Genomic DNA, 26,869 nt, shown 5'->3' on the forward strand with positions numbered 1-26,869 from the left:
TAATTCTGCCAGTGAAATGAAAACGAGCTTGTTGATTTGTTATATTTATGAAAAAACGTAACGTTGTTACTATTCTATATACAGTGGCAGAGATAAAGCTAAATGTCCCTTTAAATAAACAAGATTGTTGGTTTTGATTTTTTTTTTTATTGCTTTTCTCCCACGCAATAAATAAGAAGCTAGTATGCAACGATGTGGGTACCTCTTACTATATTTTGCTATATTATATTTTGAAAACTATTAATTGAATCAATCGGCCCTAGCAACCAAACCAATAGCAACTAATCAATTTGGAGAAACTTGGGTTGAACTCATGCGCTTACCTGGTAGGTGACATTGAAGCCCCTTGCCGCATTGATCTTGTCAGCGTAGAAGTGAACACGCAGCTGGCCCGAGGACGAGACCACGGCCATGGGGGCACGGGAGTCGAAGGCTGTGAGGACGCGGAGTAGACGGCGAGGGTTCTCTTCCAAGCCGTCGTACACCTTGACGTAGTCCCCATAGCCCGTCCCGTCCAGCTTGAAGTCCATGAAACGCAGGATCACCTGGAAACAATCCATTAAAGATTGTTTAATGAATGATTTTTAAATACATAGTCTGCGTCTGGTGAGCCTTTGTCAAAAATAGTTTACCATATAGCGTGTCATTTCAGACAAACCCATAGTTGTCTCAGCCATGTGAATACCGTACAACAATACACACATACAAAAAATCATTGAGGATTTTTTGTATTTATAAAATCAACAGTCCTAGCTACATCCAACCTTGCGGTGGTCGCCCGTGTCGATAAGCCAGGTGCAGTTGCTGCCTGGTGGGTAGAAGTCAGGGTAGTTGGGCGAGCTGAAGGTGCCGTAGAAGTTCCGCAGCCACTCGCCGCAGGTGGGCACGTCACAGTCGATCTCGTCACCAAGGTCCTGGCAGTCGATGCTGCCGTCACATTTGAGCGACTCGTGCAGGCAGGTGTAGACGCGGGTGTAGCGGGACAGGCAGGGAAACTGAATGATAATTGTATTAATTCATAATATTAATACAATTATTTTATTTTACAAATTTAAAATACATAGTTTCCTCGGCCATGGGAGTACAACAAAAATCGTAGAGGATTGAAAACAAAGTCTACAAACGTATTTTCAATTGTGGTCCTTGTTTTTATCAAGTGGGCAACAAAATGGACAGCTTGCGCAAGATTGGCTGTACATTAGACACCCCAAAAGCACTTTATATTCAATTAAAAATATTCGTAAAAACGTAAAAACGTATTCACACCCCTTGACTTTTTCCACATTTTGTTGTGTTACAGCCTTAATTTAAAACCGCCTAAATTTAGATTTTGTGTCACTGGTCTAAACACACACAATACCCCATAAGAATTATGTGAAAAACATTTTCTACAAACTAATTTAAAATGAAAAGCTGAAAATGCTTGAGTCAATTCGTTTTCAACTCTTCTGTTATAGCAAGCCCTAATACGTTCAGGAGTACAAACTTGCTTAACAAATTACGAGAGTTACGAGAGTGGCAGCGATGGGACAAGACTACCAATTAGATATCACGAAAATTGGGGAGAAAAAGGGCAAAAAAATAATAATTAATGACTGGAAAATGGCTGTCTAGCAATGACCAATAACCAATTTCACAGAGCTTGAAGAATTTGAAAAAATCATAATATGCAAAAAGTATACAATCCAGGTGTGCAAAGCTCTTAGAGACTTACCCAGAAAGAGTCACAGCTGTAATCGCTGCCGAAGATGATTCTAACATGTATTAACTCAGGGGTACCAGTCAAATGTTTGGACACACCTACTCATTCCAGGGTTTTTCTTTATTTTTACTATTTTCTACATTGTAGAATAATAGTGAAGACATTAGAACTATAAAATAACACATATGGAATCATGTAGTAACCAAAAAAAGTGTTCAATCAAAATAGATTTTAGATTGGAGATTCTTCAAAGTAGCCACCCTTTCCCTTGATGACAGCTTTGCACTGTCTTGGCATTCTCTTCATGAGGTAGTCCCCTGGATTGCATTTCAATTAACAGGTGTGGCTTGTTAAAAGTTAATTTGTGGAATTTCTTTCCTTCTTAATGCGTTTCAGCCAATCAGTTATGTTATGACAAGGTAGTGGTGGTATACAGAAGATAGCCCTATTTAGTGAAATACCAAGTCCATATTATGGCAAGAACAGCTCAAATAAGCAAAGAGAAACGATCCCCCATCATTACTTTAAGACATGAAGGTCAGTCAATCCGGAGTTTCTTCAAGTGCAGTCGCAAAAACCATCAAGTGCTATGATGAAACTGGCTCTCATGAGGACCGCCACAGGAAAGGAAGACCCAGATTTACCTCTGCTGCAGAGGATACGTTTATTAGAGTTACCAGCCTCAAAAATTGCAGCTCAAATATATGCTTCAGAGTTCAAGTAACAGACACATCTCAACATCAACTATTCAGACACTGCGTGAATCAGGCCATCATGGACAAATTGCTACAAAGAAACCACTACTACAGAACACCAATAATAAGAAGAGACTTGCTTGAGCCAAGAAACACGAGCAACGGACATTAGACCGGTGTAAATCTGTCCTTTGGACTGATGAGTCCAAATTTGAGAGTTTTGGTTCCAACCGCAGTGTCTTTCTGAGACGCAGAGTAGGTGAACGAATGATCTCCGCATGTGTGGTTCCCACCGTGAAGCTTGGAGGAGGAGGTGTGATGGTGCTTGCTGGTGACACTGTCTGTGATTTATTTAGAATCCAAGGCACACTTAAAAAGCATGGCAACCACAGCATTCTGCAGTGATACGCCATCCCATCTGGTTTGCGCTTAGTGGGACTATAATTTCAACAGGACAATGACCAAAAACACACCTCCAGGCTGTGTAATGGCTATTTGACCAAGGAGAGTGATGGAGTGCTGCATCAGATGACCTGGCCTCCAAAATCACCCGACCTCAACCTAATTGAGATGGTTTGGGATTAGTTGGACCGCAGAGTGAAGGAAAAGCAGCCAACAAGTGCTCAGCATATGTGGGAACTCCTTCAAGACTGTTGGAAAAGTATTGCTCATGAAGCTGGTTGAGAGAATGCCAAGAGTGTGCAAAGCTTTCATCAAGGCAAAAGGTGACCACTGAAGAATCTAAAATATATTTTGATTTGTTTAACACTCTGTTGGTTACTACATGATCCCATATGTGTTATTTCACAGTTGATGTCATCACTATTATTCTACAATGTAGCAAATAATAAATAGAAAGAAAAACCCTTGAATGAGTCCAAACTTTTGACTGGTACTGTATGTAAATGAGATACCTGGTTGAAGGCACAGGGCTGGAAGGAGAATGCTGCCGAGGGGTTGGGCTGTACACACAGCTCCTCGTCAGAGTTGTCACCACACTCGTCCATGGTGTTGCACTTCCACGACTCCGGGATGCACTTTCCGTTGGAACAGTGGAACTGGTCCAAGTCGCAGCTGATCATCTCCGATTTTCCTGAAATTAGGAATATTAGGAAACACTAGGACTGTGGCGGTCTAGGAAAGTTCGTCAGCCGGTGATTGTCAAGCAAATATCTGTCGGTCTCACGGTAATTGACCGTTAATTAACATAAACACATTTTGCATCTCCTGGCTTCCACACATCCCTGCCACTGATGCAGACCTTTGGAACATGTACATTTTAAAAAGTCGAATAAATCCATGTAATATGGCCTACATCTTCACAATAAATCCATTATATATTTTAAAACAGGTCTAAAGAAGCATGATATGAAGAAAATGTTGTCCTTATGTTAGGTCCTGATCTGGCTATGCCAAATGGCTGTGGGCTACACTAGTTCATTTAGCAGACAAGATTTGCTTAGAATTCCATGGCATTATTTTATAGTATGAAGAATACAATTGAACAAAGCTGAATAAAATAGAAAGGACATTTTCTCCAAACAATTTGAGGGAGTGCGCACGTGCGGCTATTCTGTGTTGAGCGAATTAAAAAAGAAATACCTATTCCTATATTCTTACTTTAGAGTTATTAGTGTAACTTTAGTTCTACAAACGTTGGGATATATGTTTTGATTTTTAATACATTGTAAGGCTGCATGATGAGACTAATGATGACTTGAAAAAAGTAGCTTGAAATGAGCTCTGCTTTGAAATACCACCATTTAATGCACTGTGTGACCATTTAAAAATGTTTTACCATTAGTGACAATCAAGCAAAAATTGTAGGACCATTTAGTTAAATTATGTACAATGATAGTGCCTATTGATCAAGCTGTGCACCATCAACATTAGATCTGCAGAATCAATTTCTTCATACGTTAATTTATAGACGTACACAGTCCGTGAGCCTCTGATCCTTTGTCTTTTTACACGTTTGAAAATCCAATGCTTGGAGACAACAGAGAGAAAAGCATAGAAAGAGGACAAAAAAACTAAAAGCTGCTTTCTCTCTTTTCTCTTGGGGGTAGGAACATCCTCACCACCAGTAGACATCTGTCCACATGTCATCTCTGATCTGACCGTACAGTAGCCCTCGCTACAGACATAAATAGCATGATTCTGCGAGCGGTGCTACCTGTTATATAAGACAGCCTGAAGCCCTTGCCGGTCATGATGTCGTCCGAGTGGAACTTGATCCACACGTGGTCCTGGGAGGAAATGTAAGGGGCTGGGATGGATGAGCCACATGCCCGGTATCCATCCAGGTTCTTGTAGCTGCTAATGGAGATCCAGTCCAGGCCGCAACGGTGAGAGCTCTGGATCTCAAAGTCCTGGAAACTGGGGGGAGAAATGGCAAAGGGTTAAAAGAGGTTTCCCGACAGTAAAAACCATTCATGTACTGTGCATTTCACAATTTAGTAAGTTAAAGATCGAATCCGCATTTTGGGAAACAGCACCACTGTTCGCCCCAGCATCTTTGTTATTGTTTTGTTGATGAAACAACGGAGAGGAGTGTCTAGCAGCGTGGTAAAATAAAATGTGCAGTACATATTCTGCTGTTCTATTGCGCGTGCATTGATGTTCGAGTGTTTACGTTGTTTGCAGTAACTTGTTGAAATATCCCAAAAGGACGTGGCAGTTTCACTAATTAAGGACTCTAGCTTTATAGACACTCTTATCCAGAGCGAATAACAATAAGTGCATTCAACTGAAGTAGGTAAGAAAACCACATATCTAGTCGAAGTCTGTAAACTGGATGTCACCGATATGAGCGACTTTCATAGGGTACATGCTAGAAAAAAGCAAACAGTTGAAAGAAGTTTCCCAACAATAAAGATGATCAATGTATTTCCCTGATATGACTAGTTGACTTTCCTCCAGGGTTAGAATACATTGGATGAGACATAACCAATAACTGAACTGCTTTTATTTTTTAAATAAAGAGAGTAAAACCACTTATATTACTAATGTGTAGAACCATGACTTGCGTATAAGCACTACTAACCTATTACTAACACATTCACTAATTTAGTGAATTTATCAAGTGTTGTTTGCATGCAAGCCCTGTTGCCCATTAATGGTCATTGATAGATTGCATTTTCTGTTTGTTCTTAACCACTAAACAGGGTCTATTGATGTGCTGGTAACCATGGACACAGCACTGCCATAAAGAAAAGGCAAGTTGCTGTCAGCACTCTGGTCGGTGCTCATCCAGAGGCGGCGTTCCTAGTGGCCAGGGACTTTAACGCAGGGAAACTTAAATCCGTTTTACCTCATTTCTACCAGCATGTAACATGTGCAACCAGAGGGGGAAAAGAATCTAGACAACCTTTACTTCACACACACACAAAGGTGCGTACAAAGAACTCCCTCGCCCTCCATTTGGCAAATCTGACCATAACGCTATCGTCCTGGTTCCTGCTTACAAGCGAAACTAAAGCAGGAAGGACCAGTGACTCGCTCAATACGGAAGTAGTCAGATGACGCAGATACTAAGCTACAGGACTGTTTTACTACAGGACTGTTTTACTACAGGACTGTTTTGCTAGCACAGACTGGAATATGTTCCAAGACTCTTCCGATAGCATTGAGGAGCACACCACAACAGTCACTGGCTTCATCAATAAGTGCATCGATGACGTTGTCCCCACAGTGACCGTACGTACAGTTGAAGTCAGAAGTTTACATACAATTAAATTGGAGTCATTAAAAATTGTTTTTCAACCACTCCACAAAATTCTTGTTAACAAACAATAGTTTTGGCTAGTCGGTTCGTGCATGACAAAATACATTTTTCCAACAATTGTTTACAATTGTTTATTTCACTTATCATTCACTGTATCACAATTCCAGTGGGTCAGAAGTTTACATACACTAAGTTGACTGTGCCTTTAAACAGCTTGGAAAATTCCAGAAAATTATGTCATGGCTTTAGATGCTTCTGATTGAAATAATTGGAGTCAATTGGCTAATTGACATCATTTGAGTCAATTGGAGGTGCACCTGTGGATACATTTCAAGGCCTACCTTCAAACTCAGTGCCTCTTTACTTGACATCATGGGAAAATCATATGAAATCAGCCAAGACCTCAGAAAAAAAAATTGTAGACCTCCACAATTCTGATTTATCCTTGGGAGCAATTTCCAAACGCCTGAAGGTACCGCGTTCATCTGTACAAACAATAGTATGCAAGTATAAACACCATGGGACCACGCAGCCGTCACACCGCTCAGGAAGGAGACGCGTTCTGTCTCCTAGAGATGAACGTACTTTGCGAAAAGTGCAAATCAATCTCAGAAAAACTGTCCCTGGCCTCTAGGTGCGTCGCTTCTGGATGAGCATTGTCTTGTTTGCTTATGGCCTTATACAGTTCTTGAGTGTGGTCTTAGTGCCAGCCTCGTTTTTTGTGGTAAATAGACGGCTACGAAAAATAAAGATGAAAACTCTCTTGGTAGATAGTGTGGTCTACAGCTTATCATGAGGTACTCTACCTTAGGCGAGCAATACCTCAAGATTACCTTAAAATTAGACATTGCGCACCAGCTGTTATTGACAAAGACACACACCCCCTCCCCTTGTCTTACCGGACGTAGCTGTTCTGTCCTGCCGATGCGCGTAAAACCCAGCCAACTGTATATTATCTGTGTCGTCGATTAGCCACGACTCGGTGACACATAAGATACTACAGTTTTTAATGTCCCGTTGGTAGGACAGTCTCGAAATGAGCTCATCCAGTTTATTATCCAGTGATTGCACGTTGGCTAATAGAACGGATGGTACGGGCGGGTTGAGGGGGTCGACTAAAGTGTTTTGCCTTGCTTAGGGCCCCCAGTTACCCAACCCCCATATGGGCCCCCTACCTCCTCTCTTCCCCATCTGCTGATTAACACTTATTGAGTGCAGGCTTCTGTAGTTGGCGGTTGCAGTAAAAAAAAAATCTCTGCATTTTCCCCCACCTCAACTGCCCCCTACGGGCTTGGGGCAGGAGGAATCGGCCCCTGCATTAATCAGGCCCTCTTATCGCGTGGGCAGCGTACACATCCAGCTAGGCTGAGGAGGGTACAGACTGAGCGAGGGAGATACTGAGGGAGGAGAGGAGGAAGAGGGAGAGATGGATCGAAGTGCTGAGGAAGAGAAGCGGTATAGATTGTGTAGAGGAGATGGTGTAGAGCTTGCTGTACCTGATGGTGATGATTTCCCCAGGGTTAGCCCTGATGTTCCAGCTGCAGTTGATCCTGGAGGGGTACTGGAAGGGCCAGCCAGGGCTGGTGATCACTCCACTGGACGCCCTGATCTGCTCTGCCACATCTCCACAGGCTGGACACACACACACACACACACACACACACACACACACACACACACACAGAGAGAGACAACCCACGCAGACACACAAATGAGCATTTAAAGTGATAATTTCAGGCCGGAATTTTTGAAAGTAGTGCTCACGGGTCACGGTAGCCAAAACGGGTCACCAAAGATTGTGTTCCGCCTTACATACAGTTGAAGTCGGAAGTTTACATACACTTAGGTTGGAGTCATTAAAACTAATTTTTCCAACAATTGTTTACAGACAGATTATTTCACTTATCATTCACTGTTTCACAATTCCAGTGGGTCAGAAGTTTACATACACTAAGTTGACTGTGCCTTTAAACAGCTTGGAAAATTCCAGAAAATGATGTCATGGCTTTAGAAGCTTCTGATAGGCTAATTGACATAATTTGAGTCAATTGGAGGTGTACCTGTGGATGTATTTCAAGGCCTGCCTTCAAACTCAGTGCCTCTTTGCTTGACATCATGGGGAAATCAAAAGAAATCAGCCAAGACCTCAGAATTATTTTTTGAGACCTCCACAAGTCTAGTTCATCCTTGGGAGCAATTTCCAAACGCCTGAAGATACCACATTCATCTGTACAAACAATAGTACCATGGGACCACGCAGCCGTCATACTGCTCAGGAAGGAGACGCGTTCTGTCTCCTAGAAATGAACGTACTTTGGTGCGAAAAGTGCAAATCAATCCCAGAAAAACAGCAAAGGATCTTGTGAAGATGCTGGAGGAAATAGGTACAAAAGTATCTATATCCACAGTAAAACAAGTCCTATATCGACATAACCTGAAAGGCCGCTCAGCAAGGAAGAAGCTACTGCTCCAAAACCGCCATTAAAAAAAGCCAGACTTCGGTTTGCAACTGCACATGGGGACAAAGATGGTACTTTTTGGAGAAATGTCCTCTGGTCTGATGAAGCAAAAATAGAACTGTTTGGCCATAATGACCATCGTTATGTTTGGAGGAAAAAGGGGGAGCTTGCAAGCCGAAGAACACCATCCCAACCGTGAAGCACGGGGGTGGCAGCATCATGTTATGGGGTGCTTTACTTCAGGAGGGACTGGTGCACTTCACAAAATAGATGGCATAATGAGGATGGAAAATTATGTGGATATATTGAAGCAACATCTCAAGACATCAGACAGGAAGTTAAAGCTTGGTCACAAATGGGTCTTCCAAACAGACAATGACCCCAAGCATACTTCCAAAGTTGTGGCAAAATGGCTTAAGGACAACAAAGTCAAGGTATTGGAGCGGCCATCACAAGCCCTGACCTCAATCCCATAGAAAATTTGTGGGCAGAACTGAAAAAGCGTGTGCGAGCAAGGAGGCGTACAAACCTGACTCAGTTACACCAGCTCTGTCAGGAGGAATGGGCCAAAATTCACCCAACATATTGTGGGAAGCTTGTGGAAGGCTACCCGAAATGTTTGACCCAAGTTAAACAATTTAAAGGCAATGCTACCAAATACTAATTGAGTGTATGTAAACTTCTGACCCACTGGGAATGTGATGAAAGAAATAAAAGCTGCAATAAATCATTTCTCTACTATTATTCTGACATTTCACATTCTTAAAATAAAGTGCTGATCCTAACTGACCTAAGAAAGGGAATTTTTACTTGAATTAAATGTCAGGAATTGTGAAAAACTGAGTTTAAATGTATTTGGCTAAGGTGTATGTAAACTTCCGACTTCAACTGTGTGTGTATCACGTCATTGTTCTCGAACCCTGCACTGTGCACAAAGAGAGTAAATAAAAGATGTGCTTGGATCCACCATGCAACCTCATTGGACAATACTGGGCTGACCTGATCCCGCCTACCATTTTTACCTTGCAACCTAATTGGGCATGATTCCACCTGCCAATAAACATTGTCCATCATGCTAGGTTGTTGTTAGCTACTGATTTTCTATCACCCTTTGTTGCATGGTCGGAAAAGACTATGGCAAAATATAATAAAATCTGAGGACCTTCAGAAAGTATTCACACCCCTTGACTTTTTCCAAATTTTGTTGTGCTAAAAAGTGGGGGGAAAAATGTATTTCATTTTCATTTTTGGTCAACAATCTACAGAAAAAAACTATACATCTTGATTAGATAAGTAAGGTTAGAAACACCTAAGATATTTGCACACCTGGATTGTACAATATTTGCCCATTATACATTTTTTTTAATTCTTCAAGCTCTGTCAGGTTGGTTGTTGATAATTGCTAGACAGCCATTTTCAAGTCTTGACATATTTTCTACACTGAATGTACAAAACATTAGGAACACCTGCTCTTTCCATGATTTAAGCCCTATTCGCATGGGACTAATTCTACTATAGAATGTCAGTTATGTAATTATTACCCCAGCATGTCCATTTTTTCAGTGGACGATTCGGACGGAATTAGTTCTACCAAACTGCCGCTGCAATTCTTTTTTTTCCTCATTCAAAATTGGCTCTTCCTGGCGTGAAGATATTTCAAATATCTAAGGATAACCTAATATTAGCCTACAGTTCAGAGAAAGTCAAAATAATAATGCATATCATTAAGAAGCATGAACTGTAACCTATCCAGACATTTAATTACCTGACGTGTACGGCAATTTAGCAATTCATTGGCAGAATATCATCCACTTCATCTTTTAAAACTGAAGTATCGCACTAGGAAAGTTGATATATGACAAAACAGTTCATCTGAAGGCTATATGCATAGTACTTTGTTTTAAGCATCAAATTGTCCAGATGTTCTTACCCAAACTGGGTGCAGCACCTGTTCAACTCTGTAATATCCCTCAAAACAGGGGCGTGAAGATTCGCACAGGATAATTATGATCTGAAGACAGTAGGTTTTTAGTGCTGGGATAATAACCTTCCTGCCAAGTAAAAATGACTAACATGGCAGATTTGAATGGGACTAAATCAAATCAAATCAAATGGGACTAAAATGACAGATGTTCTCTTCACAGTCCATACTGTTCCATAAGGTGTATTTTTATAAATCTGATTCTAACGCTTGCATCTGTTTCCTGATGTGGAATTGGGTGTCTGAGCTGTGTGCTAGTAGTTTAAACAGACACCTCGATGCATTCAGCATGTCAACACATCTTACAAAAACAAGTAGTGATGTCAATTTCTCCTCCACTTTGAGCCACGAGAGATTGACATGCATATTATTAATTGTAGCTCTCTGTGTAGATTCAAGGCCTAGCTGTGCTGCCCTGTTCTGAGCCAATTGTAAAAAGTCAAGAGCTTTTTACTGTTATTCATCTTTGTTTCATAGTATAATTTCTTCTTCTTATTTAGTTTAGTCACGATTTCTCAATTTGCAGTACATTTGCCAATCAGTTGTGCAGCCAGACTTATTTGCCTCAGCTCTCTCAACCATACAAATATTATATTCTTCATCAATCCACTGGGATTTAACCGTTTTTACAGTCATTTTATTAAATGGGTGCATGCTTATTAGTAACTGGAATAAGCAATTTCATAAATGTGTCAAGTGCAGCGTGTGGTAGCTCCTCATTACACACCACACCACAAATATTGTTTATATCAACATAGGAATCACTACAAAACTTCTTGTATGACCTCGTGTGACTTTGGTTTTCCTAGATATTATTACTACATTGTGATCACTACATCCGATGGATTTGGATACTGCTGTCAAGCAAATGTCTGTAGCATTAGTGAAGATGTGTTCAATATATGTTGATGATTTCATTCCTGTGCTGTTTGTAACTACCCTGGTATGTTGACTGATAACCTGAACCAGGTTGCAGGCACTGGTTACAGTTTGAAGCTTTTTCTTGAGTGGGCAGCTTGATGAAAGCCAGTCAATATTACAATCACACAGAAAACATACCTCTCTGTTGATATTACATACATTTATCAAGCACTTCACATGTTATCCAGATACTGACTGTTAGCACTTGGGGGTCTATAGCAGATTCCCACAATAATGGGCTTTAGGTGAGGCAGATGAACCTGTAGCCATATTACTTCCAACATAATTTAACATGAGATCCTCTGAGCTTTACAGGAATGTAGTTCTAAATATAAACAGCAACCACCACCACCATTGGGATTTCTGTCTTTTCTGTTGATGCTATAACCATGTGGCTCAGTTGGTGGAGCTTGGCGCTTGATTCCCACGGGGGACCAGTACCAGAAAATGCATGAACTCACTACTGTAAGTGGCTCTGGATAAGGGCATCTGCTAAATGACTAAAATGTCAAATGTATATATTGCTACCACTGTATCAAAAGGTATGATCTATAATCCATCCTCCTTATAAAACGTGTTTTGTTTACCAAAAAGGTATTGAAAATGTCAACGAAAGATACACCCATTGAGCTGCAATAATCACATAGCCAGTTGTGAAGCGAAATAATTCTGCTAAAGCGTTCAATGACACGATTCAGAGAGGGCACAGGGCCAGATATGATGGGTATTTTATTAGTGTCTAGCAGAGAATCAGTCAGCTCTTTAAAATCCAGTTTCAACTGTTCAGAGCTGACTTCATAATGTCATTAAAACCCACATGGACTACGATAGAATTGATTTCCATGTCCTGACGTAGTACATTCGGGAGCAGCTTAGTAATGTAATTTACTCGAGCTCCGGGATAGGACATTGTTTTTGCACCAGGAACATTTCTTATCATGGAGCTGCCAAAATCACGGCTGGCGAGAAGGATGAGGAAATTCACCCACTCCAACGCTTCACATGATTCGGAGAACCCTTTAAGGATGGGCGAGAGGCAGGATAACTTGAGTCAGTTGCTCCCGGTGCCTGGTGCAGGCCCGATCGATCCAGAGCAGGGACGGAAGGTTGCTGATGCCGACTTCGAAATCGTAGGGGAATGAGTAGGCACGGCGGCCGAGAGACACAGGTACCACCAGTGACTAAGGTGCAGGAGATCAGGCTCCAGGGCGGCGAAACTATTAGTTGTTTGTATCTGCTCCGGGCCCGTCGTACAGAGTGTGCTAGCCTCCCTACACTGGCTTCCTGTTAAGGCAAGGGCAAGGGCTGATTTCAAGGTTTTACTGCTAACCTACAAAGCATTACATGGGCTTGCTCCTACCTATCTTTCCGATTTGGTCCTGCCGTACATACCTACACGTACGCTACGGTCACAAGACGCAGGCCTCCTAATTGTCCCTAGAATTTCTAAGCAAACAGCTGGAGGCAGGGCTTTCTCCTATAGATCTCAATTTTTATGGAATGGTCTGCCTACCCATGTGAGAGACGCAGACTCGGTCTCAACTTTTAAGTCTTTACTGAAGACTCATCTCTTCAGTGGGTCATATGATTGAGTGTAGTCTGGCCCAGGAGTGTGAAGGTGAACGGAAAGGCTCTGGAGCAACGAACCGCCCTTGCTGCCTCTGCCTGGCCGGTTCCCCTCTCTCCACTGGGATTCTCTGCCTCTAACCCTATTACAGGGGCTGAGTCACTGGCTTACTGGTGCTCTTTCATGCCGTCCCTAGGAGGGGTGCGTCTCTTGAGTGGGTTGAGTCACTGACGTGATCTTCCTGTCTGGGTTGGCGCCCCCCCTTGGGTTGTGCCGTGGTGGAGATCTTTGTGGGCTACACTCGGCCTTGTCTCAGGATGGTAAATTGGTGGTTGAAGATATCCCTCTAGTGGTGTGGGGGCTGTGCTTTGGCAAAGTGGGTGGGGTTATATCCTTCCTGTTTGGCCCTGTCCGGGGGTATCATCGGATGGGGCCCCAGACCCCTCCTGTCTCAGCCTCCAGTATTTATGCTGCAGTAGTTTGTGTCGGGGGGCTAGGGTCAGTTTGTTATATCTGGAGTACTTCTCCTGTCTTATCCGGTGTCCTGTGTGAATTTAAGTATGCTCTCTCTAATTCTCTCTTTCTTTCTCTCTCTCGGAGGACCTGAGCCCTAGGGCCATGCCTCAGGACTACCTGGCATGATGACTCCTTGCTGTCCCCAGTCCACCTGGTCGTACTGCTGCTCCAGTTTCAACTGTTCTGCCTGCGGCTATGGAACCCTGACCTGTTCACCGGATGTGCTACCTGTCCCAGACCTGCTGTTTTCAACTCTCTAGAGACCGCAGGAGTGGTAGAGATACTCTTAATGATCGGCTATGAAAAGCCAACTGACATTTACTCCTGAGGTGCTGACTTGCTGCACCCTCGACAACTACTGATTATTTATTATTCAACTGTGATTATTATTATTCGACCATGCTGGTCATTTATGAACATTTGAACATCTTGGCCATGTTCTGTTATAATCTCCACCCGGCACAGCCAGAAGAGGACTGGCCACCCCTCATAGCCTGGTTCCTCTCTAGGTTTCTTCCTAGTTTTTGGCCTTTCTAGGGAGTTTTTCCGAGCCACCGTGCTTCTACACCTGCATTGCTTGCTGTTTGGGGTTTTAGGCTGGGTTTCTGTACAGCACTTTGAGATATCAGCTGATGTAAGAAGGGCTATATAAATACATTTGATTTGATTAGCCTGCTTTGCGGCAGGCCGCTGTCTTTAGCTTCCATGGCTCGTAACATGCGACCATCATTGGATTTGCATGCTCCTCTTGCTGTGCTCCTTCGACTCCACTATCAGATGGGGGAGGAGAGGAAGAAGATGGCTCCCGTGGAGAGCGAACTCTGGGCAACACCGGCCAGTCGGACAACAAACAGCAAGGCAGAGATGCATCCAACAAATGCGAACATCGTCCAGCCACCGGCGTAGAAAAGGTAAACATTCCAATCTGCGTTTCCCCCAGTTTCTTACGTAGGTTTGGAATTTCTTTGATCAAGGAAACCACTTCAATCCTATAATCCTCGGCAAGCAAACAATTGCCACATTGTAACTCCGAGTGATTTGTATTTACTATGGATCCCCATTAGCTGATGTAAAGGCAGAAGCTACTCTCCTGGGGTCCGGCAGAATTAAGGCAGTTATACACATTTAAAAACATTACAGCATTCACAACACACTAAGTGTGTGCCCTCAGGCGCATACTCCACAACCACATATCTACAACACAAAATCCATGTGTACGTGTGTGTATAGTGCGTGTGTTATCATATGTGTGTTACTTCACATTCCCCGCTGTTCCATAAGGTGTATTTTTACCTGCTTTTTAAATCTGATTCTACTGCTTTCATCAGTTACCTGATGTGGAATAGAGTGCCATGTAGTCATGGCTCTATGTAGTACTGTGCGCCTCCCATAGTCTGTTCTGGACTTGGGGGCCGTGAAGAGACCTCTGGTGGCATGTCTTGTGGGGTATGCATGGGTGTCCGAGCTGTGAGCTAGTATTTTAAAACAGACAGCTCTGTACCTTCAGCTTGTCAACACCTCTTACGAAGATTGACATGCATGTCATTATTGTTAGCTCTCCGTGTACTTTTAAGGGCCAGCCGTGCTGCCCTGTTCTGAGCCAACTACAACTTTCCCAAGTCCCTCTTTGTGGCACCTGACCACACTACTGAACAGTAGTTCAGGTGCAACAAAACCAGGGCCTGTAGGACCTGCCTTGTTGATAGTGCTGTTAACAAGGTTGAGCAACGCTTTATTATGGACAGACTTCTTCCCATCTTAGCTACTGTTGTATCAACTTGATGCACCGGTACCGCTTGCCGTATGGAAGTAGAGAGCCTTTGAACAGGGTATGGTAGTAGGTGCCAGGCGCACCGGTTTGAGTGTGTCAAGAACTGCAACATTGCTGGATTTTTCACGCTCAACAGTTTTCCATGTGTATCAAGAATGGTCCACCACCCAAAGGATATCAAGCCAACTTGACACAACTTTGGGAAGCATTGGAGTCAACATGGGCCAGCATCCCTGTGGAACGCTTTCGACACCTTGTAGAGTCCATTGCTTCGACTAAATGAGACTGTTCTGAGAGCAAAAAGGGGGTGCAGATGTTGTGTATATTTGGTGTATATGTGTATATTTGGCCATGTGTTTTAGGTTATTGTACTGCTGAAAGGTGCATTCATCTCCCAGTGTCTGTTGGAAAGACAACCAGGTATTCCTTGAGGATTATGCCTGTGCTTTGCTGTATTCCGTGTCTTTCTATGCTAAAAAAAACTCCCTAGTCCTTGCCGATGACAAGCATACCCATAACATGATGCAGCCACCACTATGCTCGATGATATGAAGTGATACTTAGTGATGTGTTGTGTTGGATTTGCCCCAAATATTTCAGGACAGAAAGTAATTTCTTTTGCAGTATTACTTCAGTGCCTTTTTGCAAACATGATGCATGTTTTGGAATATTTTGTATTCTGTACAGGCTTCCTTTTCACCCTGTCATTTAGGTTGGTATGTGTCGTAACTACAATGTTGTTGATCCATCCTTAGTTCTCTCATATCACAACCATTTTTTTGATTATACTTTATTTAAATTTAACCTTTATTTAACTAGTCAAGTCAGTTAAGAACAAATTCTTATATAAAATGGCGGCCTACCCCGGCCAAACCCGGGCGACGCTGGGCCAATTGTGCGCCGCCCTATGGGACTCCCAATCACGGCCGGATGTGATGCAGCCTGGATTCGAACCAGGGACTGCAGTGACGCACTGCTTTAGACCGCTGCGCCACTCGGGAGCCTGAACTCTGTAAGTGTTGAAATCACCATTGGCCTCATGGTGAAAAAGAAGGACGCATGCTTCTTTGTAGTGACTGGGTGTATTGATACATCATCCAAAGCCTATTTCATAACTTCACCATGCACAAAAGGATAATCAGCGTTTGCTTTTTGTTGTTGTTACACATCTACCAATCGGTGTCCTTCTTTGCGAGGTATTGAAAAACCTCACTACTCGATTGAGGGACCTTATAGATAATTGTATGTGTGGGGTAAAGCGATGGGTAGCAATTCAAAAATCATATTAACTTATGATTTATTATTGAACACAGAATGAGTTTGCAACTTCTGTGATTTGTTAAGCACAGTTTTAATCCTGAACTTACTTAGGCTTGCCATAACAAATAAGGTTGAATACTTATGGACTCAAGACATTTCAGCTTTTCATTTTTTTTATTAATTTCTAGAAACAAAATTCGACGTTACGGGCTATTGTGTGACACAAAATCTCAATTTAATACATTTTAAATTCAGGCTGTAACAACAAAATGTGGAAAAAGTAAAGGGGTGTGAATACTTTCGAAAGGCACTGTATGAGCTAAAATAAATTATTTATTCAAAAAATGTATTACCCTCGCTTTTCATTAGGCTAGATGCTTCAACTGCCAGAGAGCTTCTGACAGGGCAAAAAAATGTAATCACCATCAAAATAATTTCCCTTTTCCAAATAGATATTGATGCGTGCAGCTATGGAAATACAATTTATGATCACTGTTACATTTTTTTGTTGGGTAATATAATTTTGTTGGGCTACAAAAAAAGTACTAACTTTAAATTACTAATAGTTTTATCATCATTTAAAAAAGTTATTGCAAGAGATGTTTCCAAGCCAGGGCAAAACTTCCTCGAGCTAGTAAGTGAATGTAATTTTGTACAATGGAAATGTTATACTTATGTCTGCATCAAATAGCCTACTCCTTTGCAAGTCATGTAGCCAATAGATTATAGATTAGCCATACTGTGGACTACCATCACTGGAATACCCGTTGTGAGTTTGTCAAGACAAAAATGTCACAATGGAATCAGGAAAGTAGGCCACAATGTTCTTATTTATAGTGAGTGAAAAAACTGTTTGCTTCTGAGGGCCTATACAGTACAAGTCAAAAGTTTGGACACACCTACTCAAGGGTTTTTCTTTATTTTTACTATTTTCTACTTTATATAATAATAGTGAATACATCAAAACTATGAAATAACACATATGGAATCATAAAGTAACCCAACATTTTTTCAACAAATCAAAATATATTTTAGATTCTTCAAAGTAGCCACCCTTTGCCTTGAGAGCTTTGCACACTCTTGGCATTCTCTCAACCAGCTTCACGAGGCATGCTTTTCCAAATCTTGAAGGAATTCCCACATATGCTGAGCACTTGACTTGTTGGCAGCTTTTCCTTCAATCTGCAGTCCAACTCTGGTTGTTCTGTTCTGTTCATGCAAAAAGGCTATTCTGAAATTCTGCTGTGGGCAACAATTGTAGTGTTTGGTTCTTCGCAGACAAAAACAAAGGCTGAGTTGTAAGCCTACTGCCTACAAGCTCAGAGATAATCATAAATCTAGGCTAAATCAACTTACCATTAGAAATCCCCGATACGTAAACGTTCTCGTTGTGCTGGGAGCAAACTGCATTTCCTAGAAAAGATAAAAACAAAAAAAATTGATATTTTCTAATGAATGATTGTGTGATCACGAGATGGTGAGCTTTGGACTCATGGATGGAGCTTTGGACTCATCTTTCGTGTAAACGGGCTTATTCATAACTGTGGCCCTTCTGAGGCAAGTCCACTGGTTCTAGGGCAAATGCAAATGTTGACCTATTGAATCAATGAAACCCAAGACTGACTTTAGACATAGGCTACAAACAACACGTCGATTAACAGGCAACTGAAATGACATCTGTAGTCTTGCAGCAGGAGAATTTGAGAAGCTTTGAGACAGTGTGTAGGCTAATGTGTATGGGAACAACTGGCAGTTAGAGAGGACGATTACACTTGCCCAAAGTGTCACGCGTAAACATTGGTCACCAACTGAGTGGAAAATAGTGGAAAGTGGAAAACTAACTAGGCGTAACATTCTTGCAGGTTATGAGTATCATAGAAAATTAAGAAAAGAATATATGACTGAAAGAATGAATTCTACATGCCTATAGAAATATATATATCTTGACAGGCTAGGCTAATGGAAGACTTGAAGTACTTGGCTGCCTGGCCCTAGGCTTATGCCTTGTTATTAGCCAAGCTGTGAGCTGAGTGCATTTAGGCAACGTCGGGTGTGTGGTGTTGTGAGTGAGCAATAGAACAGAGCATCAATAATCTTCAGACAAACCCTCCAACATGTCTCAACAAAGGAAACAATGTTGTTAAACGACTAGTTTTGACTACAGAACCACTGCTCCTTCCCTGGGGTAGCCTTGAAACTGACTAAACGCAAACAAGACAAGGACTGAATCATTTGACTAGACAAACTACTTAGAAGTATTAACCTATGACATGCTATTCTGAAAACTTCATCGCTCATGTCTCAATCAACTAAGGCAAGCCACTAGGCCTACATGCCCATTATGGATGGTAATGGGGGGGAAAAACACCCCAGTAGGCATATTGCATTCATTTGTTGGTTGGGTAGTTCCACCTCAAAAAGCACAAGAAAGAGGGTTGACACCCACCATCTCAGATTGTTATGAAATCGCTTCTGTTGTTAGAAACCGTTAAGATTAGCATTCCTGCCAAATCAATTTGTTGAAATATAATTTTGGCTCCGAGAAATTGAGCTAATTGATTGCACCCAATTTGGCCATTTTATAGGATTCATATACGAGTACCTAACATCTGATTTGAATGGTCAAAAGCCACCCACGGTCAACTCATTTCATTAAAGTTCAATTCGTAACTAAATTGTTTTTTATTTCTATTGGAAGGACTTAATCATTTGCAATTATGTCTACTTATAAGGTAAAAGGTTTATGTTTCTGTCTCCATATGATATGGTAAATATATCCAAAGCAAAAAACATCTACATTTAAATGGTATTAATATTAATTTGCATATATTTCCGTTAATTCCCATACATTCCCGTTAATTCCCATATATTCCCAAAGAAAGTTTCCACCTCTGAATATTCCCCTAAATGTGCAACCCTAGTAATGGTCATGCTGTTTAATCAGCTTCTTGATATGCCACATCTGTCAGATGTGCACACAAATGCACACCAACAGGGATGTAGATAAAAAATAAATGACTTGGCCTTTGTTATTTTATTGTAGCTTATTGATGGTATACTGAACACAAATATAAAACGCAACATGTTAAGTGTTGGTCCCATGTTTCATGAGCTGAAATAAAAGATCCCATAAATTTGCTATATGCACAAAATGCTTTCTTTCAGATTTTGTGCACAAATTTGTTTACATATCTGTTTGTGAGCATTTCTCCGTTGGCAAAATAATCCGTTCACCTGACAGGTGTGGCATATCAAGAAGCTGATTAAACAGCATGATCCATACACAGGTGCACGTTGTGCTGAGGACAATAAAAGGCCACTAAAATGTGCAGTTTTGTCACACAACACAATGCCACAGATGTCTCAAGTTGAGGGAGCGTGCAATTGGCAAGCTGACTACAGGAAAGTCCACAAGAGCTGTTGCCAGAGAATGTAATGTTCATTTATTTACCGTAAGCCGCATCCAACGTCGTTTTAGAGAATTTGGCAGTACGTCCAACTGGCCTCACAACTGCAGACCACGTGTATGGCGTTGTGTGGGTGAGCGGTTTGCTGATGCCAACGTTGTGAACAGAGAGCCCCGTGGTGGCTATTTGGTTATGGTATGGGCAGGCATAAGCTACGGACAACGAACACGAGATCCTTAGGCCCATTGTCGTGCCATTTATCCACTGCCATCAACTCTTGTTTCAGTATGATAATGTACGGCCCCATGTCGTACACTATTTCTGGAAGCTGAACATTTCCCAGTTCTATTATGGCCTGCATACTCTGCAAACGTCACCCACTGAGCGTGTTTGGGATGCTCTGGATTTATGTGTACGACAGTTGTGTTCCAGTTCCCGACAATATCCAGCAACTTCACAGAGCCATTGAAGAGGAGTGGGTCAACATTCCACAGGCCACAATCAACAGCCTGATCAACTTTATGTGAAGGAGATGTGTCGCGCTGCATTAGGCAAATGGTGGTCACACCAGATACTGTTTTTTGTTTTTAAATCATGACCCTACTTTAAAAAAATATATATATATATCTGTGACCAAAAGATGCATATCTGTATTCTCAGTTATGTGAAATACATAGATTAGGGCCTAATTTATTTATTTCAATTGACTGATTTCCTTATATGAACGGTAACTCAGTAAAATCTTTTAAATTGTTTCATGTTGCGTTTATATTTTGTTCAGGACATTTTTGGCTATTGAACTTCAGTAAAGTGAAGTGGATCAACACCCGGTAACATATTTACAGTAAAATAATGACATCATGGGTCCTTGATCTGTACTATACAGAAATGCATAATTATGAGGGCCTTTCTATAAACTAGGGTACCAGTGAGGATTTCCTACACTGGACAACTTGTTGCAGCTGTTGACAAGTCAATGACAATGTGCCATTTTTCCCCCCATGTCATTACATGAAGATATAAAGGGGATCATAGCTATATTCAATAAAATTTAAGAGTAGATTTAAAACCTGTTTAACCCTTTATCATGGTTGTCTTGACGGATTGTCCAAAATCGTCTCTGGCAAATGCCAAACGTCCTGCATGGTGTTGGGCTGTAAGCACAACCCCCACCTGTGGACGTCGGGCCCTCATACCACCCTCATGGAGTCTGTTTCTGACCGTTTGAGCAGACACATGCACATTTGTGGCCTGCTGGAGGTCATTTTGCAGGGCTCTGGCAGTGCTCCACCTGCTCCTCCTTGCACAAAGGCGGAGGTAGCGGTCCTGCTGCTGGGTTGTTGCCCTCCTACGGTCTCCTCCACGTCTCCTGATGTACTGGCCTGTCTCCTGGTAGCGCCTCCATGCTCTGGACACTACGCTGACAGACACAGCAAACCTTCTTGCCACAGCTCGCATTGATGTGCCATCCTGGATGAGCTGCACTACCTGAGCCACTTGTGTGGGTTGTAGACTCCGTCTCATGCTACCACTAGAGTGAAAGCACCGCCAGCATTCAAAAGTGACCAAAACATCAGCCAGGAAGCATAAGAACTGAGAAGTGGTCTGTGGTCACCACCTGCAGAACCACTCCTTTATTGGGGGTGTCTTGCTAATTGCCTATAATTTCCACCTTTTGTCTATTCCATTTGCACAACAGCATGTGAAATTTATTGTCAATGAGTGTTGCTTCCTAAGTGGACAGTTTGATTTCACAGAAGTGTGATTGACTTGGAGTTACATTGTGTTGTTTAAGTGTTCCCTTTATTTTTTTGAGCAGTGTATTAAAAGTCAACAGCGATCTTTTTTTTAATACCTTTATTTTACTAGGCAAGTGGGTTAACTGCCTGTTCAGAGGTAGAACGACAGATTTGTACCTTGTCAGCTCGGGATTTGAACTTGCAACCTTTCAGTTACTAGACCAACGCTCTAACCACTAGGCTACCCTGCCACCCCATCATGGGCATTCAACTAAGGTTTTTCATCACACAAAATAAATGAATGGCAAAAATTTGGCAGAAAATAGCTTAATTTTCATCAGTTGACAATAGAAGTATAATGCTATTTGGCTAGCAGCCACACAAATAAATTAGCTTACAATGAAAAAGCAAGGTATTTTTTGCAAAACAAAGCATGTACATCACATTTCTAATGTTTATCATAGAATGATTGTAACCATCTACATTTTCTAATGTTTTGCTTGAAGTTAATCTTGCATTTTACCGGATAAAAGTACACCGAGAAAATTAGCACATCAGAGTGCTGTCTGCTGATAGAATGCCCGTTCGTGAATACGTGAATTTGCTTAGTCTGACGACGAGGGCACAGATTTCTCATCCGAGCGGAAAAGTGCAACTGAAGCACAACATTTTTCTGAAGCCGAGCAGATATTACAATAAGAAACATTTGAGATTTGTGCTTAAAAATAGTGTTTTATCTTTATTTTTTGCATTCATTTTAAATACGCAGAATTCTGTGTTAATGCGACCCCTGGTACAGTAGAGTACAGTAAAGAGTACAGTTCAGTACAGTATATTACTCATTTGTGCTCTACTGTACCATACTCTACTGCAACTGTGGTTTGGGATTACTATGATTTCCCCATTGTGGCAAATTCAATTGCAGTCATTTTGTTGCAGATTTTTCAGTCACTGTTACCGATTCATAAACAAAATTGTTAGCAGTAAAAACACTAACTAAACGGTAGGTCTACCTATAGTTATTACTTCTGTGAACTTTCATAATTCTCCCTCATGCGGGAGAGAAATAAGAAAATATCATAAAGATATGTGGGTAATTGGAAAGTGATGGTGGGGGGGGGGGGGGGGGAAATCGGCAGTTACAAACTGCGATATAATTTTGGACAATATTATATCAATACCAAGACTCAAAGTATCGATTTGTAAAAATAAAAAAATAAAAATGACAGGTAGCGTTAGCTAGCACTAGTTGGCTGTACCTGCGCCGAAATTCAGGTATTTTTCATTCTATAACTTGTTCTACAGCTTTTTAAAAATAGTGTGCCAACATGTTTTCAGCACTTTTATTTCCATGACTGATCAAAACAAATTTTCTCGTGTCTCTGCAGCAGACATATACAGTGAATTCGTAAAGTATTCAGACCCCTTGACTTTTCCACATTTTGTTACGTTACAGCCTTATTCTAAAATGTATTATTTTTAATGTTATTTTTTCCATCAATCTACACAAAATACCCATAATAACAAAGCAAAAACTGGTTTAGATATTTTTGCAAATCTATTAACTATAAAAAGCTGAAATATCACATTTACATAAGTATTCATACCCTTTACTCAGTACTTTGTTTAAACACCTTTGGCAGCAATTACAGCCTTGAGTCTTCTTGGATATGACGCTACAAGCTTGGCACACCTGTATTTGGGGAGTTTCTCCCATTTGTCTCTGCAGATTCTCTGTCAGGTTGGATGGGGAGCATCGCTGCACAGCTATTTTCAGGTCTCTCCAGAGATGTTCGATCGGGTTCAAGTCCAGGCTCTGGTTGAGCCACTCAAGGACATTCAGAGACTTGTCCCGAAGCCACACCTGCGTTGTCTTGGCTGTGTTCTTAGGGTTGTTCTGTTGGAAGGTGAACCTTTGCTCCAGTCTGAGGTCCTGAGCGCTCTGGAGCAGGTTCATCAAGGATCTCTCTGTACTTTGCTACGTTCATCTTTGCCTCGATCCTGACTAGTCTCCCAGTCCCTGCCGCTGAAAGACATCTCCACAGCATGATGCTGCCTCCACCATGCTTCACCGTAGGGATGGTGCCAGGTTTCCTCCAGACGTGACGATTAGCATTCATGTCAAAGAGTTCAATCTTGTTTCTCATGGTCTGAGTCCTTTAGGTGCCTTTCGGCAAACTCCAAGCGGGCTGTCATGTGCCTTTTACTGAGGAGTGGCTTCCCTCTGGCCACTCTACCATAAAGGCCTGATTGGTGGAGTGCTGCAGAGATAGTTGTCCTTCTGGAAGGTTCTCCCATCTCCACAGAGGAATGCTGGAGCTCTGTCAGAGTGACTATCTGGTTCTTGGTCACCTCCCTGACCAAGGCCCTTCTCCACCGATTGCTCAGTTTGGCCAGGCAGCCAGCTCTAGGGAGAGTCTTGGTGGTTCCAAACTTCTTCCATTCAAGAATGATGGAAGCCACTGTGTTCTTGGGGACCTTCAATGCTGCAGACATGTTTTGGTACCCTTCCCCAGATTTGTGCATCGATACAATTCTGTCTCTGAGCTCTACGGACAATTCCTTCGACCCCATGGCTTGGTTTTTGCTCTGACATGCACTGTCAACTGTGGGACCGTATATAGACAGGTGTGTGTGACTTTCCAAATCATGTCCAATGAATTGAATTTACCACAGGGGGACTCCAATCAAGTTGTAGAAACATCTCAAGGATGATCAATGGAAACATGATGCACCTGAGCTCAATTTCAATTCTCATAACAAATGGTCTGAATACTTATGCAAATATGACATTTCTGTTATTAATTTTAATACATTTCCAAAAATGTCTAAAAACCTGTTTTTGCTTTGTCATTATGTGGTATTCTGTGAAGATTGGTGACAGGAAAAAATATTTTATCCATTTTAGAATAAGGCTGTAAAGTAACAAATTGTGGAAAAAGTCAAGGGGTCTGAATACTTTCCCGAATGCACTGTAGTGAGCAATATGATTGGAACATCAAATCACAAGAAAATCCCAGTATCGAATCGCAATACATATAGCATTGTGAGAATCTCCCCAAAATATAGACTCTTAGCTTTCATTTGACACCAAATGTTATATGCTCCTATAAACTTCATGTTACATTTTAGTCATTTAGCAGACGAGACTTAGAGCATACATTTTCATACTGGTCCACCATGGGAATCGAACCCACAACCCTGGCTTATCTAGCGACATGCTCTACCAACTGAGCTACACAGGACTACGTCGGTGCGCATGGGTCCTTTTAGATGGAAATGGCCATATCCTGCTGTGTGCTTGAGTTGCTGTGGTATAGATTGTATGAGAGTTGTAACAAATATGTAGTTATTAAATACTTACCAGTGAATATGAAGAGGACCATGTGTAGAGATATCCATGAAGAAGATGAAATCCCATTTGAGCTCAAAGTGTAGTAGGCCATTATAGCTAATGAACTAGGCCAAATTATATTTGTTGCTACTTTGTTACTTGTTACAATGTTCCCAAAAATGTAACTAAGCAAGCTCTCTTTGGTGTCCCAAAAACATTTAGGAAGTGACAAATACAAAAGCAACCAATGAGATTGCTACGGATTTAATGTTATTTTAACTAACGTTTGCCAATTCCTTTCTGGCCAGACAACTGACAGTGATCGACAATCAATTATACAGCCAATACAGATCTCATACAGTTATCTTGCTAGCTAGATGACAATGAAGAAACAATACTATAGCCGTCTTGACAAAATACTGCAATCAAACCGTTAAAAACAACAGTGCGTTGTAACTGGCTGGCTAGTTAGTTAGCTAGTATAACAACAAAATAGCGACATTGAATTTTAGCTAACCAAACTGCTAGCTAACGATTACTCTAATGTAAGCTATCTATTCCTAGCCAATATTAATCCATCGTCACATTACATGTGTAGATATATGTGACACCCCATCTCCTAGTATGATATTAACCTTTGTGTTATGCATTGTTCCAGAACAGAGGAAAATGCAAAGGCATTGCTAGCAATATAGTCAACTCCACCGTTAACTAGCTAACGTTAGCTACTAGAACTCCCCTTTGTGTTAGCTAGCTAGCTAACGTTAGTGATCAACGCAAACGTTAGCTATCGTTAACAAAGATAGCTAGCTGGGTTAGCGCAATGACGTTTCAATACCAACATTGAAATCGCACATAAATGTCACTGAATGTAAACTAGAAAAATAAATACAATATAACCGAAAGATAACTGAACTAAAAAACAAAAGAGCGTTGCAATCCCTCTTCTCTCGTTTTACGCCTCCACAACCTCCCAACTGCTAGCTACAAGCTAGCCTGCTAACGTAAGCTAGCTTCCAAAGCAATGGCAGAACGGAACGAAAATATTCCTGAGGTATCCTTGAAATGTCACTTCACTGTCTTCTTCTAGTGGTGTCTAAAATGTTTATTTAGAGTTTCATCATCATTGAAAATGTTATAAAGCATAAGCCCCCTAAAACTCCGGGCCCTAACCTGTATGTAACAGTACACCCCGTTGTAGCCACTACTAGCTATGAATCGGCTGAATGTTGTTACAGCCGGGGTATCAGTATCATCAGTATCATTATCATCATCATCATCCCCTTCTGCTTCGTCTTTTTGTGCGTTTCCGGCAGACTAGACGCTGTATTGCGTATTGCTGCCTTTCTCAGGTCGGAGTGCGAATTACACGTTTAAATATCTAAAAAAACGTCACCCGTAGGTGCAGGCCGGTGGAATAGGGAAACGACAACGAGACAAACAGTGCGCTCGCAAACGAGCATTACAACTCCGCCTGAAAAACGACCATCAATCACCTTTCATGCTGACAATAACACTCCGTATAACTTGGAAGTATTGGAATTAGGCCAAGATTGTATCTAAGGAAATCGCAATGCATGGCGAACTTGGTCAAATGTCTTTGGAGGGGTTGGCAGAATGTATTTTTTTAAGTGACATTTGCTGTATCTGAAAGACAAAAACAATTGCACATTGTTGTGGACCATGTTGGGCAAGGTTGCCCAATTTCGCCTTACCTCTTCCTGCTTGCAACCCAACTTCTTACAAGTTTTGTTAAATCCAGTGATATAAAAGGGATCTCTATTGCGGAC

General features: G+C 41.6%; 1 protein-coding gene across 1 annotated transcript in view; it reads right to left on the reverse strand.

Moving 5' to 3' along the window:
* LOC139554478 (low-density lipoprotein receptor-related protein 12-like) overlaps nucleotides 1–26,331 on the reverse strand; it is a 30,661-nt gene extending 4,330 nt beyond the window's left edge. Inside the window, exons 1-7 of the mRNA XM_071367292.1 lie at nucleotides 25,110–26,331; nucleotides 17,956–18,012; nucleotides 7,621–7,756; nucleotides 4,574–4,776; nucleotides 3,312–3,490; nucleotides 765–995; nucleotides 324–545 (exon numbers count right to left, since the gene is read on the reverse strand). Of these exons, the coding sequence (XP_071223393.1) occupies nucleotides 324–545; nucleotides 765–995; nucleotides 3,312–3,490; nucleotides 4,574–4,776; nucleotides 7,621–7,756; nucleotides 17,956–18,012; nucleotides 25,110–25,191 (1,110 nt within the window). The 5' untranslated portion in view covers nucleotides 25,192–26,331. The remainder of the gene's footprint in view (nucleotides 1–323; nucleotides 546–764; nucleotides 996–3,311; nucleotides 3,491–4,573; nucleotides 4,777–7,620; nucleotides 7,757–17,955; nucleotides 18,013–25,109) is intronic.
* Nucleotides 26,332–26,869: the final 538 nt, after the last annotated feature.

The sequence above is a fragment of the Salvelinus alpinus genome, chromosome 26 (genome assembly GCF_045679555.1).
Source record: "Salvelinus alpinus chromosome 26, SLU_Salpinus.1, whole genome shotgun sequence".
In the NCBI taxonomy this organism is placed as follows: domain Eukaryota; kingdom Metazoa; phylum Chordata; class Actinopteri; order Salmoniformes; family Salmonidae; genus Salvelinus; species Salvelinus alpinus.